Raw genomic sequence first — 19,346 nt, forward strand, 5'->3', positions numbered from 1 at the left:
AGGTGACTGTACAGTACGTTTGGAAACCACTGTTGCACAGACAGGCTCTGGCACAGAAGCAAACAACTCCACTGCCTGGAAAACTGACAAAGAACATAGTTGGCATGAAGCTTTCCCTGCTCCCTGCAGTGGGCTCGGAGAAATGGGAACATGTTCCTGGCAGTCGGGATGCTGCTTGGGAGGGAGTGGGGCAGCCAGATTCTGGGACTTCAGCTTGCTTCAGTAACATCAGAAAAGGAAATGCTTGAGGCAGGTGAGGTTGAACTTGTGTTCCTTTTCACATATCAAATTATTAATTATTGACCACCTTCAGGGTGCAGGTGTTCAGCTGCCTGGGGTACAGTGCTGTTTCCCTGTTATCCCTTGCTGGGCTGCTTTTGAGGCCTGGGAAATTTTTGCCTCATTCCTTTCTCTAAAGAAATGTGCAGCTGTTTCAATGTAGCTATAAACATGTTAGCAGCATCCCTGAATGTGTTTCGAATCCATTTGGATGAAGTGCTCAGGGACATGGATTAGCAGTGGGTTGTTAGAGTTAGGGTAGTATGATTTGGTTGTGGTTGGACATGATGATCTTGAAGGTCTTTTCCAACCTGAGCAATTCTATGATAAGGGTGGGGATGGTAAAGAAAAGACAGTGTGGATCCTTGGAGACACCACAACCTCATGTTTACAAATGAATTGTCAGTTATACGGAGTTATTTCCTGGCTTTGATGTAACTTTTCTGTTAACCTTGGAGAAACCAGTAACATTTCTGTGCATCAGACAGCCCTCTTCCTAAAGAGGGTGTAATATGTGTGAGCGTAGAGTTTGCCTCAGAGGGTGTTAAATAAAAACATAAAAATGAATGCTCTTAAAGTGTTCTAAGATTCATTAATTCAAATTGCCATAGGAGTCCAGATCAAATTCTGCTGGTATCATCTACAAACTAACCAACAGGGTTTTAATAGAGGTGGGCTTTTTTGATCAAAAGTAGCGTAGATCTTGAACCATGCAGGGACATAGGATGCCACTTTGGTGACACAGAGGATTGCAGTACCCTACTAACCATTCTATTAAACGTGGTTGCAAGTCCTTTTTTGTTGCTGAGGTGTACTGGTGGATATGATCATGTAATATTGGAGTGATGTTCATTAAAAGGCCTCACTCCCTGTACGTGGAAGATGAGAGGACGGTGTACCACAGCAACCCATGCAGTTTTTCCTTGTTACTGGGAGTGCTTTCCTAGTACATGAGTGGAAATTAAATCATCAAGCCATGATGTAGTTAATGTCTTTTTGTTATTACTGTTTTGAGATACATTCAAAAGGACAACGCAAGTGTGAAAGATGCTGTTTTCCCACTGTCAATCTCCAAGATCAATGAGTCTCCACGCTTATTATGCTACTAGTCTGTAGTCCTAGTAGCTGGTAAAGAGCAGTGTGGTGGTATTTCAAGAGAAAGGAAGATAAATCATCTGCGCACACGGTGGCTATCTTGACAATGTTTTTGCTATACTGAAACAATTCATTATCAAGGTGTGAAATACTACCAAAGTAAAGGTAAAGCTGAAATCCTCCTGCACTGGGAGGTTTCTGAATCCTAAAGATCAAAGTAATCAGCAGATAGATTTTCTGGAAGCATGTCACAGACTTTTTTTCAGCTCTGCTGGTCCATTGTATTGGGCAGGTCACTGAAGGCGGGGAATTAAAACTTGCTCACAGTCATTTTCCTGGTTTGCATGAAGAATGCTTACATCTGAATCATCCCCAGGGTCAGTGTGGCATGATGTCAGCACCTCTCTGGGGATGCAGTTTTTCAGCAACAGCAAGGATCAGTATCTCCCAGTTTCAGGTTGTGATCCCTGCCAAAGGTGTCCTTGGAATGGTTTGCAGGAGGCTGTGAAGCATTTTAAACCAGTGAGAGAGCAGTCAGCTGCCTTTAATTGCTGACTGCTTTCAGTTCCAGTGCAGAGATTTGTGTATTTATATCCGCACCCTGGAGCTATTACCTACCCTTGCTCCCTTGGTCAAAACAGGCTGAGGTGCTGATAGCAACAAAGGGAGTTAACTCATCTTTGGCTGACATATAGTCTGGAAGATGTAGGGAGAAAGAGAGAACAAAAGGGGGCTGCACAAATACAGCTTAGGCCAAAACAGAGTTACGCTTTCAGAAAGTTTAGGGATTTTTATCCACAGAATAGGGGAATTAGGACACACTGAAAACGTGTGTCTGTGTGCACTCCCTCTGCCTTGCAGTAGAAGCGCGATGATCCTTTCCAGGAGGCTCAGAGGTATTTTGTTTGTGACCCCCTCCCAAACCGATGAAGAGATGAGCACTCGGGGAGGAGCTGCTGCAGTGCCTCGGTCTGTGAAACATTGCTGACGGCGGTGTTGTTGTCTGATCCACAGGTCCAGAGGATGGCATAGGTACATCACCACCTTCCAGGGAGCCGGGGTCCTTTCTCACCTCCTCACACGCTGCTTGAACTGCTCTGAAGCCTTTGTTTCTGGACCGAAGAAACGTGTGTGCTGCTTGCCCTGCAAACCTTTCTCTCCTAATTCATGAGCCAGCAGGATGTGGTCGCTGTGCTTTCAGAACGGCTTCTCATAGCTGCGTACAAAGGCCAAGTGGATAATGTGGTGCAGCTTATCAACAAGGGTGCCAAGGTAGCAGTTACCAAGGTAACAAGAGAAAAACGCTTTACAAAATCCCTGGGAACTAACATAACTCCTAAACCATTGTCTGTGAAAATGCCCTTGCGGCTTTGCAATTCTGAATGCAACTGAGGCTGGCGGGGTTGAGATTTCCTTCAAGTTTATATGTGTTAGCTCATGGAAATTTAAAAAAATAGTGCATGTCTTGTAGTTAGACACTTTCATTAGATGCATGTATGGCTGTGGTGAATGCAGAGTCCTTACAAATGAAACTGTGCTGGTGGAGGTGCGGTGATGTTTTTCAAAATGTGTTGACTTTTGTACAATGTGCAAAATGATGAATGGAACAATTCATCACTACTGGGGGATGAGAGGAAGGGGGAAAGCCACCTGTTGTGGTGAGGTAAAGGCATGCAGAAAGCATTCCTTAGCTGTCAGAGACTATTGGTACAGCAGCCTCACTTATGTCTGCCATCCTCACCCTTCTCATTCTGCATAGTCCCGATCCAGCTGCAAACTTGGGGTTTAGCAAACCGTGCTTCCTGGACCTTAGAGGTGAAGTGAGCATCAAAGGATTCCTGCTTAGATTTTAAGAGAATCCAAACTGATGTTCACCTACTCCTATTTCTCAGTGTTAGAAATAATATTAGCAAATAAGAGATGAGATAGAAGCAGCTGTTGCAGAGAAGGCAAAAAGCCCTAAAGCAGATCAGGTAAGCAAGGTCTTCAGAGCTCTAACATAAAATCTGGGACATCCTGTTTTGACAGACTGTTGTTTTCTATCATATCTAGTCTGATTTCTATTTCCATATTGATTCTGAACACTGTATATACATGGGAGCTAATATTCACAGATAGAAAGCAAATGTGAGTACTTGAGATAAGATTTTTTTTTCCTGTTTTTATCTATCACTGACAGTTGTTTGCAATTGCTTTGTGGTGTTTGAGCTGTAGATAGTATTTATTTTGAAAGCTGGTGTGAACTGAGGGTAATCATTTTTAGTGAATTTTGCATGCCAAAGCTGAGTGGTGTTTTGCAAAGATGTAATAAATGTGAGTGGTCCTGTAAGGATACCTGTTTGCTTCTGTTGTCCAGGCAGCTTTAGTTGACCAACTGTTACTGGAGGTGCTCAGTAACAGAAAAAGTACATTTGAATGGTAGCAGTTTTGTTTGATTGTTTTGTGATTTTTTATTTTTATTTTTTTCAATTTATTGAGTTTTGAGGTTACTGAGGGACCTACCTGAAATTACATGCAGCATTGAAAGGATGCCATTCTTCATACAAATTTCTGTATTGATGTCATTTGGAATTCTGCTTCAGCAATCTTTGAACCGTAAATTAAGGTGTCTTTTGTAACAGTTGATAGAATAGTCATGCCACTGATTTTACTGTTTCATGAAATTAGTTGCCATGATCCATAATTCTAGTGCAAAATTGATACTCTCTCCTTGTTAAGGTTCTCTGCTTTGCAATAATCAATGCCTTCTGTTAGTTACAGTAAGAGAAAAGGCATATTGTGTAAATCTGACATTCAAAAACAAAACCAGGTTAATGAGATGAATACAGATTTACAAAATGTGGAAAAAAATTATTTCCTCTGTGATATAGGTAGTTTCCTGCTTCCGTTACTTGCTCTGTTGTTCAATCTTTGCATGGAAAATCAGACCAAAACTCACTTGTTGACAAAACTGTTGGTAGATTCACTGCCCTGGGTTCTCAGGTGAGCACTGTGGCCATTCTTGGGGCTGATCTGGCACTCCAGGGTTGTAGCTGTTGTTACCTGGAGGCTGTGGGACAAACCCATGGAGCTTGGGATGTGTTGTGACAAAAGCTGTCCCTCCTGCCATTCTGGATGCAGCCTGGCACATCAGCAGGCAGCACAGGTGAGATACTTGGATAGATCTGCAGCAAGCTCTGTTCAGAGAAGATGAAGTCAGACCTGAAAGACTGTTGAGGTCTGCAGAGGCTCTTGGAATGACCAAGGCTATGTATTGGGGGTGTTTTGGTGGCAGTAGGGTAGTTATTCATCTCCTGTTGTGTGCCAGGTAGAGGTGAGCTCAGTGCAAATCAAATGGCCTTCATCAAAGCCCATCAGTTCAGGCTCAGTAATGTTCCATCCTGGTCAGCACAGCATGCATTTTGCATCTGGCTCTCACTCAGCCAACTGCACAGGGATAGCACAAGGGTATTTGCCTATGAAAGATTATATAAACACAGATACCCTGAAAGAGCTTGGCTCACTAATCTAGCAACACAGAGGATGGAAGGAGAAAGAGACATTTAAAGTCAAGGACAAGTTTGACACAGGATTAAATGAGCCTCAAATATATTTTAACTGGAAAATTTAAGGGATTTTTCAGCCATCAGAGCAGGTGGATTTTTCTGTAGTCTTTCAATAAGCAAAAAAGGCCCAAAATAATAAACAGTTTTAAGATAGGAGTTGTTAATTTTAGGTTGGGAATGAGATGACAGAGTGGGAATTATTGATTAAGCTCTCAGATAAACTGAGGTACAGAGCCTTCTCCCCTAGCCAAGATAAAAACTCATTGCAAAATGCAGTCTAAAAGTAAATGTAAATTTATTCACATGCCTTAGTTCTCTTTTAGTTGTATACCTTCTATTTTTATTCATAATCTTCTGTTTGTTCTGTCAAATTAATTTTAATTTCTAGAGTTTTGTTCCAAAGAAAAAAAATGACTTTTTTATTGCTCAGCCAAAACTCCTCCTGAATTGTACCAGAGTTGAACTGAAAAAAGATATGCCGAGGCAAAGCTCTTTGGACAGAGAGGAACAGTTCCTTCATCACTTTAGGCTTGAAATGAGTTTCTGGTATGCATCTGTAGGCACAGACTGATTCCTGTGGAAGAACACCATGCAGAGCCACAGAAGGGGCTGGGGGCTGGACCTTTATTCCAGGGAGTTCTTTATTCAAATCAGATTAATTGAACATGGCTTAAGGAGAGTGAAGCACATTTTCCATAACAAACCAAGGACTATTAAGTGCTGGATAGTGGCAAATTTGTCCAGTTCTATTTTTATCTTAAATATGGAAGGTCATACGATACACTTAATTGCTGCTTCAGTAAACAATAATTTAGCTGCAAAATAGGGTTTTGTTTTTGTCACCTCCAACTGGATGATTTCAGAAGAAGAATGTGAAGGAATCGGAATTCCACGAAGAATTGGTGTGCCCGAGTGCTCACTTCAGCATTTCCTCCTGGGTGCATTTGTTTCTTTTTGACGGCATGAACAGCAAGTTACCTGTCCAGCTGAGCCCTCCATTCCTGATAGAGCCTGTGTGAAAATGTATGTTCCCACATCCTCCCTGCCACCAGGAGCAGCTAAGGACACATGGGTTCTTTCCAGATTTGATACGTTTTAAAACATGGATGAAAAAAGGAAGAAGAGCTGATGGTGACACTGGTGACATCAGTGATCAGAAGTGCTTCTGTCCATCTGACAGTGGGGAAGGGGGGATGGTGGTAGTGCATTGCAAGTGCTCATATACATTGTCCTGGTGCTGGGTCCTCTGCTATGAAGCCATGCAAGGTGGTGGTGAAAGACAGTGTGAGTAACACAGTGCCTGATGCTTCACAGCTCTTCTTTGAGCATCTTTTCAGTCACACTGCTGTCACTGCTCTGCCTGGATGGACAGAGATCGTTTCCATTTTTGTGCCTTTCCATCTGACATTTTTCACAGGCATGAAATTTACAGCTGTTTTCTCTGTGAAAAGGGGAAGGAAGAAAACAGCACAAAGCTGAAACAAAGCAAATAAACAAAAAGAATCAATTGGTAGTACAAATTGGCTGATTCCAGCAAGCAGATTCCTTTGTGAGGTATTTCGTAAGTAGGGAATATACTGCCAAATCTGAAAGATTAAGAATTGAGTCTGGTACGATTGAGCTTTTTCTTCCAGTTTGCAAGATTTTGTCCCATCTTTCAGTTCCTTTGTAGTAGAGCTTTCTTTCAGTGAAGTTGTTGACAACTGCTTTTTGAAAATGTTAGCTTTTGCTGAGCTGCTCTGCCTTGCTGTCCGTTGTTTTCCTTTTCCTGAGTTATTTTTAATTCTGATGTTGTGAGGTGAGATGGATCACCAGAACTGGCAGAGGAGAAATGGAGATAATGATGTATAAAGGTAAAATCAGTTGTTCTCTTGATTTTGTCTCTGGGACAGTGCCCAAAGGGAGAGGGTAACACATGATTTCACCTCCTAGGCTTCAACATTTGGTGTATCCTAAGTTCTGGCTGAAGGCCGTCTCCCTCAGCAAGCTGGGAACTTCAGCCCTTGCTGTGGGTTTGCATCATGCCTGGAGATGAAATTCCAGCTCTGAACCTCTGGCTCATCCAAACAGTGTGATACTTAGTGTTGGGATTCACTGGGGTGCTGCAGTGTGGTACCGCACTGAGTACAGCACTCAGAATTAATATGGCCCAAAGAGCTGTGTGTTAGCTAGCACGTACAGAGGAATGTGCCCCTGGTCTGTTAAGCATGAAGAAGATTGCCAGAGGAGGAAATATTGCAGCACAGGCAGTTTTAATGTAGTTTGCATATCACCATGGGGATTACGAATACTTTTTTCACAGGAAAGCAGAATATAGCTTTTCTGCAGAGCATAGCATTAAGAACATGACTATAAAATTGACTTCTGGAAAGAGGAGATGAGCATTTAGGGAAAAAAAACAAACAACAAATGCAGGAGCTAGTGTTTCTGTTTCAGCAATTCTGTTTGTTTATCTGTTTGCTTGTTTGATATGATTTTTGAACTAGTTCTGTTACAAACCTTCCATATGGCAGTGTTTGATACTGCTAGGGCACTTGTAGACTTGTCATCGAGATTTCAACTTGAGAACATGCAGTTTGTGGAAACATGTTTTTTTTCCATGTTGAGATGGAAACAAGAAAAGAAATCTGTCCAGTGCTTTCATATATTTGTGCTACTTCAGCTTGAAAAACTGCGTATTGACTTAAGCATTTCTTTTAAGCAATACATAAAAATAAATGAAAGGGAAATAGCAGACATTTAGAGACTTGCTTAGTGCCTACTGAGGCCAGCGAGAAGCTTTCTGCTGACTTGAGTGAGCAGGTTATTCATGGGGAACAGCGTAAGAAATCATCAGTGAACAATGTGACAAGAGTTGGTTTTTGCTTTCAAGCTTTCTAATAAAATGTGGATAGGCATGTTTTGGTGTAAATGAAGAGTGGATGAATAAACTACTGTGCTTGTGCAGCACAGCACAGGGAGAACTGAATATACTTGCATAAAAGTGTCTACAAATATATAAACACAAGGAGAGAGCCTGCAGCTTCTGGTGTTAGGCCCATCTGTGTGGATTTGGTCACAGAGAGCACACCTGGAGTTGCTACTCTGAGCAAATTCTGCTTTGAAACCATGCATATTGACAGTTGCCTGTCAGTGTTCAGAAGTTAGAACACAGATTGAATATAAATAGATCTAGCTGAAACTCATGTGGATGTTTACTGTGGATATTTGCTGTACTTGACTGCAATCTGATACACCCCGTAGCTGTAGCTCTATGTCATGGTTGTTGGAAGTGACAGCATTACTGCAAGAGATCCTATTTATTTTGTCAATAAGCCAGCGACGTGGGGGGATTTGTGTGATTTGTGGGCTGATGAAGTAATTATTTTCATTTGAGTAAATGTCCAAATTGCGTATTTCTTATATGAGTGACCACTTAATTGGTTCATCAATCTGAGCTGCAGAAGCCTCTCATATGTATTTCTGTAGTTGCCTGTAATAGCCCTCAAACCATTACAGTTGGTATTTACAAAGGCCTATAAGCTTTTAAGGCTGCAATCTACATGTTAAGCAGTCTCTGGCTTCAGTGTTTTCTCCCTGTAATGAGTACCAAAGAGATGTTCTTGTTTATATACTTTTCCTCTCCTGCTAGGACCCTTATGTCTATTCACATAAGACCTCTATTTAGTGTTTCAGTGGGGATTGTGAAATGTCTTTATGGGGAAAACATGCTGAGAAATTTCTCCATCCTCTTCTTTCTTTTTCCTAGTAATGGTTGTGAAAAAAATCCCCGACAACATAGTTTAAAAAACAAACTACAAAAAAGTCTTATTAGCCCATCAGCAATATCCTTTTGAAGGATTGTTCTGGATTGGTATGTACATATGTACATGCATACGGTGTGTAGGTATACATAGGTGTGGGGTGGGTGAGTGCATATTTCCAGTGTTTGTGTTGTCTGTGCTGGAAGAGGACTGTCCTACTGTGCCACCTCTCCTTGTTTGGATGTTCCTTGTGAAGAAAATAAAATCTGTCATGGTCAGTTCTTGCAGTGTTATGATAAATCACGTGATGGCCAGTGTTATTCCAAATGCTTGTACTTACAGTCAATGTGATATGCTGGAATTGCTCCTCCTTCCCACTTACCCATGCTGGTTAAGATCATGGTCTCCCCAGTCTCCCTTTATAGCCACTGGGAAGAGCTAAGGAGCTGAATGTATGCAGCAGCTGTGATCTCATAAGGGCTCTCTTTCCAGGGGTCTCCAGCAGAAGGGGCACCCCTATAGAAACACACGAACCCCGTGCAATAAAAAAGCTGAAGTGAATTTAACCATCTTTATTTCATCATCTTTATTTCTTTTAATAACTCATTTTTCCATGAAGAAGACCTGAGCTTTGGAGACCTATCTGAAGTTTTGGAATTCTTGGGGATAATGGCACTGGATAGCACAGCGTTGTGACCTCGCTGTTTGCTCACTAACAGGAATGGCCAAAGCTGCCATGTCTGAGCTGCTTCTGCAACCACTTTATTTTTATGTGCCTTAAGGCACTGAATGGGCAGGTGAAGGTGGTGTGCCCCGTGAGATCTAGATCTGCTGTGTTTTGCAACCTTCTTCTCGTGAAACACGTGGCTTGGATGTGTGCCTCTTGGAGGCTTTCCCTTCTCCTCCGCACACATTACGTGGTGCTTGTCTACAGAGGTATGTTAGGTGAGGAAAATACATTCTTTGTATTAAAAACAAACCCATACTCTTCTTTCATAGTTTATACTTACAAAGTACCTTTGGCAGCGCCTCTGTTTATTTTGTGTTGTTTTTTTTTTCTCCTGTGTCTAGAGATGGTTATCTTATCAGAAAATACCCTGTTGGAATAAATTCATGTGGTTGATGCTGCTCTCATTTCACAGCACGCGAGCTGGCTTCAGCTTGGGTTTATTTGGGAGTTTTTCTGCTCTGTGCACAGTTAACAATAAGCTGTTTTTGCAGTAGATTAGTAACCTACTGGGAAGTAAGACATCCTGGTTAAGTGATTTATTTATTGCAATTAAGTAATGCAGAAATTCAGAACCCATAAACCTGAACATGCTGGAGCATATTTCTGTAATCAAAATGCATTGTTCATAGCTGGGAATGGTTTGTCAAGCCGGCTTCTGGTTCTTTTTCTTTTTTCCACGTTGCCTAGAGACTTTTATGCCTCCTGCCATCGAGTTACCTGAAACTGCAACACAGCCCTGGCTGTCCTCCAGGCTGGTGCAGGAGATGTGCTCTGCGTGGCTGGGCCAGTCCTTTGCTTGGGGTGGGGAGGGGCATTGCTGATGAACCTGTGTCTAGAACCATAGAATATCCTGAATTGGAAGGGACCCACAAGGATCATAGAACTATAGAATATTCTGAGTTGGAATGGACCCATAGGGATCGAGGTGAGGATGCCAGCAAGAAGTGACAAGCAGCAGGCTGCTGGCACTCAGTTGACATATAAAGGAGCTGGTGGGGACAGCAGCCCTTCCCACACTCTGGGAGATGCTGGAAGGAAAGCTTCCCATGCAGGAATGAGTTGCTGCCTCCTGCTTCTGAAAGGGAACAGGAGAAAATACTTGCTTTGAGAGACCTGAGTTCCACAGCAGCTGTGGGCTTTTCTATTAGATTTGGCCCTTCAGATCAATCATGGTGTAATTAATCAGCATTTAACATTTTCAAAGCACCATGAGACTATTAGCTACTGACACAGACATTTTGTCTCCAGCATTATTACGGGTTTCAGTGCTACTTTGTTGTGATGTGACTGAGTTCTGAAGACATAACCAGATAGGCAGGGATGGGAGCTCCTGTGTGCAAACAGTGCTGACCTGAGCATGTTTTTTTGTTTACCTGGAATAGCTTTCACACACAGGAATTTCTCTAAAACCTCAGAGAGTTAATGGTTGTCTTCTTTTCATTTAAGGCCACTATTTAGTTCTTGAGGTGTTTGCTTCTTCTATAGCTGATATAGTAGAACAGCTTATTTTTTCTTGCAGGATGAGTCCTTGGGTCAAAAAACAAACAAACAAACAAAAAACCACAGTGTCAGAAGCAATGATAAAGAAATAGAAGTACAGATGTAGAGTAGTATAATGCATTGTCATCTCATAAAGGGCCTGATGTAGAAAGTTGACATCTTTTGTGAAACTCATCAGTGATTTAGCAATGATAGGAACCCTGTTTTCTTAATTGAATGTAAGCAAAATGTGCAGTGAACAGTTTCAGAATTGTTCCTCCTTAACAGTTTGTGAGGTGGTGCTTTGAGGTGTACTGAAGAGATGCACACACATGCACTTCCTAGAACAGAAGTTAGTTCTCAGCTCTCCCCTTCTGAATCTTCTTTTAGAGGTTACTATGGGTTAGAATTCTAGGGAATCACTTGTTCTAGGTCTCCTTTGTTGTACAGTACACACTCTTATGATCTCTTCTCTCTTTGAACCTCTTTCAACAGATTCAAAATATCTAGGAAGAAGGCTATTTCTTTTTCCTGAAATGTTTCACTTTTATTTCTGCCAAAGGATGATCAAACATAGCTGAGTTACATGTAAATACTCTTTTTCTCTTGTCATTTCACTTAGAATTTTAATGAGCCATGTGTTGGGGATTTACTTTTGTTTAATTTGATTCTACTGTCAAATTTCTATCTTTTTTATTTTCTTCTTAAGCTATATATCATCCATCTCTCTAATTAAAGGTTTTCTGCCCCTCTGTTCATTTGGGAATTGCCCTTGATTACACTACAGATAGAATTTATAATACTCACAAGAAAATCAATTTTTATATGGCTTAGAGATTGGTAATATTTAAAAATAACTGTCTAAAAACACACAGCAGGTCTTTGGTAAAATGAGGTTGGCTGTCGTATACATTAAGTCACCTGGAGAGACTACAAATCTTCTGTTTCTTTTGAGAAAGGCACGTTGTACGCAACAGTCCACTAATTCTTGTTTCTATTGCAAAGATAATACCCATTATAATCCATGAGTTTGCCTCTTATAGCTACTTTGTTGTACTGAGTGGAGTTAGAAGTGGTTAGAATCATAGAATAGAATCATAGAATTGCCCAGGTTGGAAAAGACCTTCAAGATCATCAAGTCCAACTGCAACCAAACCATACTACTCTAACTCTTTAACAACCCACCTCTAAATCATGTCCCTGACATGACAAGTTTGCGCTTCAGAGGGATGGAATTAAAGGGTTGTGAAGTACCTTTGTGCAAGGACACAAAGCTGGATCTGAGTTTGTAAGGAAATGTCCTTACGTGAGAGTATCCTTACATGAGTAGAGTATCCCTTCTGTAGATTACCATCAGGATGAACCAAAATGTTGCAGAACACAGAGAAGGCGTTTTCAGCCTTTCCTCCACTGATGTCTGTTAACTGTTGCTATTGCAAGCTTGCTTTGAATAGACTGACTCACAGAATAAGGAGAAAAGGAAGATACAATTCTGGTCAACTTTTATGCATAGAAAATCACCTCCATTTATTGATATTCTCTTCTCATTTACAGCATGGCCGGACCCCCTTGCATCTTGCTGCCCACAAGGGTCATCTCCATGTTGTCCAGATTTTGCTGAAAGCAGGTTGTGACCTGGATATTCAGGATGATGTAAGTAGATACAACTTCTGTGCTTGAGGTGGAAGTGAAAAGGCTGTTGTTCCATCAGTAATTTTGCAAATGAGACTAGGCCTTCACTTTGAAGTAGGATTAAAAGAATACAAAATCTGTCACTATATTTTCTAATTTGGAGATGCAGCCTCTAATTTGAAGATGCAGAGTTGCATGGGAGACAAAGAAAAGTGTTTTTCAATGAGGTATTTGCTCCTCATGCTCCAGCTGCAGAGCTTTTGGAGAGCTCTGGTTGTGCCAGACTGGTGTGAGCAGCCTGAGAGCCATTGTCTGCTGTTCACTGCAGGAATTAAACAAGCTTGTTGTACCATGTTGGAGACCACTGGAAGACATCTGGTAGGAGGCGTATTTGTTGTGATGTTTGCCTGAAGTGGGAGATGCTTTTTGTGTAGACACATGCCTCGGCATATTGGACAACTGCCTAGAGAATCAACCCATTGTCTGCCATGGTTGATGTGGGACGGGCGCGTCTGTCAGGCTGCTGTGTGGTGAAGCATCAGCACAATGCAACCAGATTTGAGTTTAGCAAATGGTAGGTTTTTTTCATCCAGTAAAATATGTAATTTATTGGAACTTGATGGTTTTCTGTAGAAATGGATCTAATTTTGTTCCAGTGATGGTTAACAAGGTTTTAGTCACCTTACTCTAGTGAATGACAGTGTAGTTTAATAATCATGATTTCCCCTAGATTTGTTGCTAACTTCTGATTGTAGACTGGCACAAATTTGAGGAAGGTTTGCTTTGTTTCCCTCTGTAGTAAAGGTGTAGATTTTTCAGGGCACTTAGAGGTCCAAAGGTGGCTAACAGGTACCTGTACGCTATTAAAAAGGACACAGGAAATGTCTAGGAGCCTTTTGAAACTCCATTTAGGCATTTATTTGCATCCAGAGGGTCTCAAATGTCTGTAGAAACTGGTTAACTTGTTTCCTTCTCCACCTGAGTAGCTGCTTCCCCATGAGATGTGAGCAGTCTGTCTCTGGCAAGGGTACAGCTTTACAACCAACTTTGTACTGGAGTATTTTTATTTCTAGGAAGAAACTTTGTTCCTGCATTCTTTGTTCTTCCACTATGCCTGTCTGTGAAATGGAGCAGATTTGCAAGTGTAATGGGTGCGTCGGTTTACTCAGATGTGTTCTGAGTGGTTTTAGACATCTCCCAGTAAAAAATGATTCATTGGGTATTTAAGACAAAATTGCAGGTGCCTTACAAATACAGTCAGTGTTCCTGGGAAACGTAAGTTGGTGCTCCAAGTCTGCAAGAGCTTCCACTGATTTGTTCAAATTGAGTTTCTGTGAAAACTGCTTTTTGAGTAAGTCTGTTGTCTTATTTCATTTACTTACTTTTAATCCTGTAGTCATAAATTCTAGGCTGTTCATCTGATGCATTAACCATAAAGGAAAATAGTAAATCAGTGCTTAGCACCATTTCATTTTAGTGAGGAGCCCTGCACTGCAGAAACATTCAGCTCCTGGAAGACCTTAATTCACTTGCCTACCAAGGTCTTCTCAGGGGCGTTGTTCACAACAGCTGGATCTGTTTCCTTACTGTGGTGACTGTTCTGAACAGAATAGGTGCATGCTTGACGCTGTTTCCTACAAACTTAGTTTGGTTTTTGGCTCAGTATTTCGTGGCAGTCTTCTGGCTAGAAGCTAAGGAGAGGTAGTTGCTTTGTCTTAGAGAGTGGGTTTCAGTTTGTCTCGGAGGAGGAGGAAGACTAAACTCCAAGAGAGGATTTTTGCTTGTGAAAGGTATTAACTTAATTATTTCTGCTTTCCTTTTACATAGGTCTTCAAAGAAGGTTCTTTATGTTTTCTCCTTGTATCCTTCATTTTTACACTTCATGTATGCCATATAGAAGTGCTGATACTCTTTTTAAATCACCATCTATTGATTATGCCTTCAATTACTTCTACTGTTTGCTTATTTGGCAGTGAAGGCATTTTAGCATCAAATATCAATTAACATGATTACATTTCATTTCAGGAGTGCATCTTTAGGTTCAGAGGTGAAATTGTTCACGAGAGTGAGGGCATCGTATTTCACTGAAAATTAAATTACTTACTTGATTTTTGTCTGTAAAATGATGGTAACAGAAAGAAATCATTAAGTTCTGAAAATGTATTTTGTTTTTCTTAATAACAAGAGAGCTCCCAACAGTTTAGTTTGGAGTTGACTGTAGCTAATATGTCTAGTACTAAATTTTCATCTTCTACGTGACAAGCAGAAGCTTTAAAGTTGCTAAATACTATGGAGAGATTCAAACACTAACTTCATGTTCTACAGATGTATTCTTTAAAACACAGCAAGAGCCGTGAGAATTAGTTGAAGAATGACCTCCAGTGGCCTGGAGTGGGATTATTATGAATTTAATCCGGCGGAGTCCAGCTCTGTAGAGTACGCAACCCCGGGAGCTAATTCTTTCCTTCTCCCTGCCAATACTGAGAGCTCTTTCTGGGATCCCAATGCAATCTCTGACTGGTCAATGAGTATTCACACAGCACGCACCTCAGAAATAGTCAAGGAGAAAGTTGTCCCTGTGAAGGAAATCAAGGACGAGAAAGATAAGAAAAACCAGAAGAGAAAGGCTAGAAAGGAACCTAGAAGATCAGAGAGAGAGAAGGAGGTTAGAAATTTGTGCATCAATCCTGCCTTCAGCTTCACTTCCCCGTGGCTGCATGCTGCGAAATCTTGGACTGGCAGCCTGGCATGGCAGCTCTTGGAGGTGCATGACTGCATGGCGAGCTTTGCGCTGGGTGCTCTGCACTGTTTCCTACCCTGTATGCACTCTCTGAAAGTTTAACTGGAGAAATAAATACCTTTAAAACTCTGAAGAGGCCCTGGAGCTTTTCTTCCGGAAGCTCCAATTTAAGAAGCAGAAAAATAATTTCAGATGGAATAATCCAGGGTTCAAAATAATTTCTAGGTGAATGTATATATGTGAAGTGGTTATTCCTGTACTCCCACTGAAGTCTTGTGTAGTGCCGTTTAAGCTGTAGTTTTTTTCATTCGTGTTTATTTTTTCATGCCTTCATCACTTGTGCTGGTCATGCATCATCATTTGTCGTCTAGAGTGAAATTCTTCTTGCTGTGTATTTGTGATGTCTGTTTTTCTTCAGCAGAGGAGGAGAACACTGGCACTGGGAAGCACTGGGGTGTATTCAGTTGCCTTTGTATCCAACTGCTTCAGGATAGTCAAATATGCTTGTATGTTCTTGAGACTAGTTTATACTTGGTTATATTTTCACTTTTGAATGTTTTAAGCTTTCAACAGTAAGTGTAATGATTTAATATCAAATTTTAAGACTTTTGCAAATGCCACCCAGCTTTTTGCATCGGAGTTTGAACGCATGAGTTTTTCCTATTGATTTTGGTGCAGTTCTGTAGCAGAATAGTTTGATGATTTCTGAAAACATGCAGAGGCAGGGAGGAGGAAAAGCCTGACACTGGGGGCAGTTTCAAAGGAGTCCATGGAACTGGAGGGTGCTCTGGAGAAAAGGAATGTATAGGAATACAAAATGTGGAGGTTATAATTCCCTTTTTCTGATTCAAAAAAAGAAAAGTAACACGTACTGCAAACTAGTGTGAAGTAGGTCTTGTTGAATTCAGGGATTGGAGTCCATAATAATGACTCCAATACCTCTGTGCTATTCCTCTATCATGACAAAGGCAGGAGAGCTGGGAGAATTACTAGTAGTTCAAGTTTCAAGTAGTTCACTTGAAACTCTTTTGTAATTTGCTTCAGATACTATATACATGACTGTCCAGTTCCCTTGTGTCTGGTGCCTGTGGTTGCATCCACTGCTTGAAGTTAGTCTGCATTTAAGCAAGCTCACCTCTGTTGTTTCTGTCAAGGTCACATCTGTGTAGCATTGGAGTTATCACTCCTCATTGTTCCTGGTTTGCAGCCTATTCCTAAGGTATAAATCACTTGCAAATAGGATCATAAACTGTGCCTGACATAATAGTCTGGGCAGCTAATGTGCACTTTCAGGTGATTTTTTTCCTTTGGCTGTCTAGACCAGTCCCTTAATGCCTTGCTAAAGGCAGAACTCTGTTGAACACTTTCAGAGACAGTTATTTTAGCAATTTAATAAAAAAGATACATGAGTCAGTGATTGCACTGCCTGAAAGTACACACTCGGAAAGAAATATAGCTCATCTTTTACATCTGGCTCCATAAAAGGCAGCGCAATGGTTTACTCCTCTACTAATGGGAGGGAAAGACAGGTTAAAAACAGAGTGATGCACTCAGTATCACTTTATACCCGCGTTATGTGACTCGTGCCTGGCCTGCTCAATAGCTCACGATGCAGAGGGAATTATGGTCTATTGGTTCAGCTTCCCTGGCATTCAGTCAATGTGTATGTGCTGAGGTGTGAGGGAATGGTTCACAGAACCCTGCCCCTAGTGGCGGAGGTTGTAGGGACTGTCAAAAAATCAGGATCTTCCTGAATTTCACTGTCTCACCCAGAGCAGGCAGGACCTGAGATGTCCTCTCTGACCCTTCCCGATACAGGAATTGAGGTATTTACAGTCCTGGGGACCAAAATGCAGCACAGAGCAAAACCATTGCATGGCTCGCAGTACCACCCTGCATCTTCAGAAGAGCTGCCCAGACACAGCCAGCCCTGAAGGAGACTTGTGCCTGTGGTAGCATGGTGCTTTCTCACATGCATTTATTTTTAATGTAACTAAAATGCTGTTAGAAGTAGCTGCCATATCCACAAACCCCAAAAAGCTGAATGTCTTTTGACCTCACTGTGATAACTCTTGTGGGGCTGGGTGAATGACAAGAGCAGTCTTGATTTAAAGTGGCACATGCTAAATCCAAGGCAGTGCGTTTGTGTCCCCATTCTAACCTCTGTGATCAATTTTCCAGGCTTCAAAGAAGCAAAAAGTCAAAGCTCCCTCTGTCAGAATGGCAGATGCCATCTCCGGGGAGATCTCACTGCAGCCTTCCAGTACATACAGGGAGCTTATAAATAAGATGGAGACCAACTTTTTACATGGCCTGATAGCGATAGGAGAAGGGAGAATGGTTTTAAACTAGAAGAAGGGAGATTTAGGTTGAATATTTTGAGGAAATTCTTCTCTCAGAGTGAGGTGAGGCGCTGGCACAGCTGCCCAGAGAGCTGTGGGTGCCCCATCCCTGGAGGTGCTCATGGCCAGGTTGGATGGGGCCCTGGGCAGCCTGAGCTGGTGAGGGGCAGCCCTGCCCACGACAGGGGGTTGGAACTGGATGGACTTGGAGGTCTCTTCTAATTCAAGCTGTTCTGTGGTTTCATGGTCTGGTTTTACTCCCTGTAATGTAGCTTTGCTGATGCTGCAGAGCCAGGTGGGTGGATTAGATGGATGGATTACTTCCTAGTTTGTAGTAGATAGATGAAATGACTTTTGCACTCCCCAGTCTTAAATTAGGGATGTTAAGTTCTTACCTGGCTTGTCTGAGAGCACATTCCTGTGCAGGAATAGTTACTGGAAGCTATCTGACACTTGTACCTGTAAGATCGTTTATTTTGGAGATTTTCCATAAGGTTTTGGTTACCTTTAAATAAATACACAAACTCACTGAACTTGCAGTGCGTTCAATTCTGTTGTACTTTGGATTTTTTTTCTGAAAGTCCCAGATTTTAGGACTATTCTTGTGTTTAAATTCTCTTAAAATACATTGCTGCCCTTAGTAGGGGCAAGAGCAAAAGTAAGAATACATGGCCTCTACAGATGAAAATCAGATAGCAAATTAAAATGAACAAGCAACTGAAGAACACATCCCAACTTCAATGCAATTTTTTAAAAATCAACTTCAGTATATAACCCAATTTAATGGCTTACTGGTGGTGAAAGTTAGAGTTATAGAGGATACTGAAAGGCTATCGCTGGCAATGCTCCTTTTGCCCTTTTGGATTAATAACTATTTTGATGTCATTAACATAAATATCCCACTGAGAGCAGTTTTTAAGTCAGTTGCTAGTTGCCTTTGAGAACAAATGATTCAAATGATCCAGTTATTTAAATACTGTGGGACAGAAAAGGAAACCCGTGTAGTTTTTAATATGATCCAATATTATCTGATAAAGATCTGTAGCAGAGAAATTTTGCATCTATTTAGGGCTGGCTACCTGCAAGCTTTCTTTTTCTGCAGGATATATTGCATATCTCTACTCTTCATGTATTTTTGGTGGACGCTGTCTGGGTAAGCAGGAGCACGGTGGGCTCCCCTTCTGTTGTTTTTTCCTCCCCAGAGAGGCCTTGTGCAGTTCTGAAGTTGGTCTTTTTGCCTGGACTCAAGGGCTGTGCTTCTGCATTGTGAGTTTAAAACAGCTTCAAAGAACAACAAAGAATTGTGAGAGTAGTGGGGATATGGTAGGTTGGTTTCCTGTCAGTTGATGTCTTACAGCACTGCAGAAATCCTCCCATTTCCACTCTTTTCCCACTGTCATACTGCACATAACAGTACTTAGACGGCCCCGTTGCAAGGCACAGTGAGAGGCAGTGTCCTGTGTGCAAGGAGCCACGTCCTGGTAGAGCAGCAGCACCAGTGGTGCAGGGATCTCTGAAGCTCAACTGTTAAAATCATCAGTTGAGTCTCCCTGGCCTCCCATTTCTAGAAGTCTTGTTGAGAATGAATCCTGGTCTGTCTAGCTGAGTTCAGCAGTTGTTAGAGGGGAGATAGGTGGGCAGTCAGATGTAATGAGTGCAGTAACATAATTTCTTTTGGAAACGTAGTGATAAATAAACCGATGCAGGAAACTTGCTTATCACTGCCACATGGCATCTAAATGGGAAAGTCATATGGACCTC

The 19,346-nt window shown here is 41.6% G+C and overlaps 1 protein-coding gene across 5 annotated transcripts in view; it reads left to right on the plus strand.

The window, feature by feature from the left end:
• ANKRD6 (ankyrin repeat domain 6) overlaps nucleotides 1–19,346 on the plus strand; it is a 99,914-nt gene that overhangs the window by 67,598 nt on the left and 12,970 nt on the right. For 3 of the 5 annotated variants that reach the window (XR_010621887.1, XM_065731000.1, XM_065731002.1), the window contains exons 1-2: nucleotides 12,468–12,524; nucleotides 14,829–15,168. Coding sequence is in view for 4 of the 5 variants with exons in the window: in XM_065731000.1 (XP_065587072.1) it covers nucleotides 14,875–15,168 (294 nt within the window). In the remaining variant the exon portion in view is untranslated. Of the gene's footprint in view, nucleotides 1–2,388; nucleotides 2,662–12,425; nucleotides 12,525–14,828; nucleotides 15,169–19,346 lie in introns of those variants that run through there. The other 2 variants (XM_065731001.1, XM_065731003.1) reach the window with 1 other exon arrangement.

The sequence above is a fragment of the Cyrtonyx montezumae genome, unplaced genomic scaffold (genome assembly GCF_038088225.1).
Source record: "Cyrtonyx montezumae isolate F1298 unplaced genomic scaffold, pur_monq_1.0 scaffold_13, whole genome shotgun sequence".
In the NCBI taxonomy this organism is placed as follows: Eukaryota; Metazoa; Chordata; class Aves; order Galliformes; family Odontophoridae; genus Cyrtonyx; species Cyrtonyx montezumae.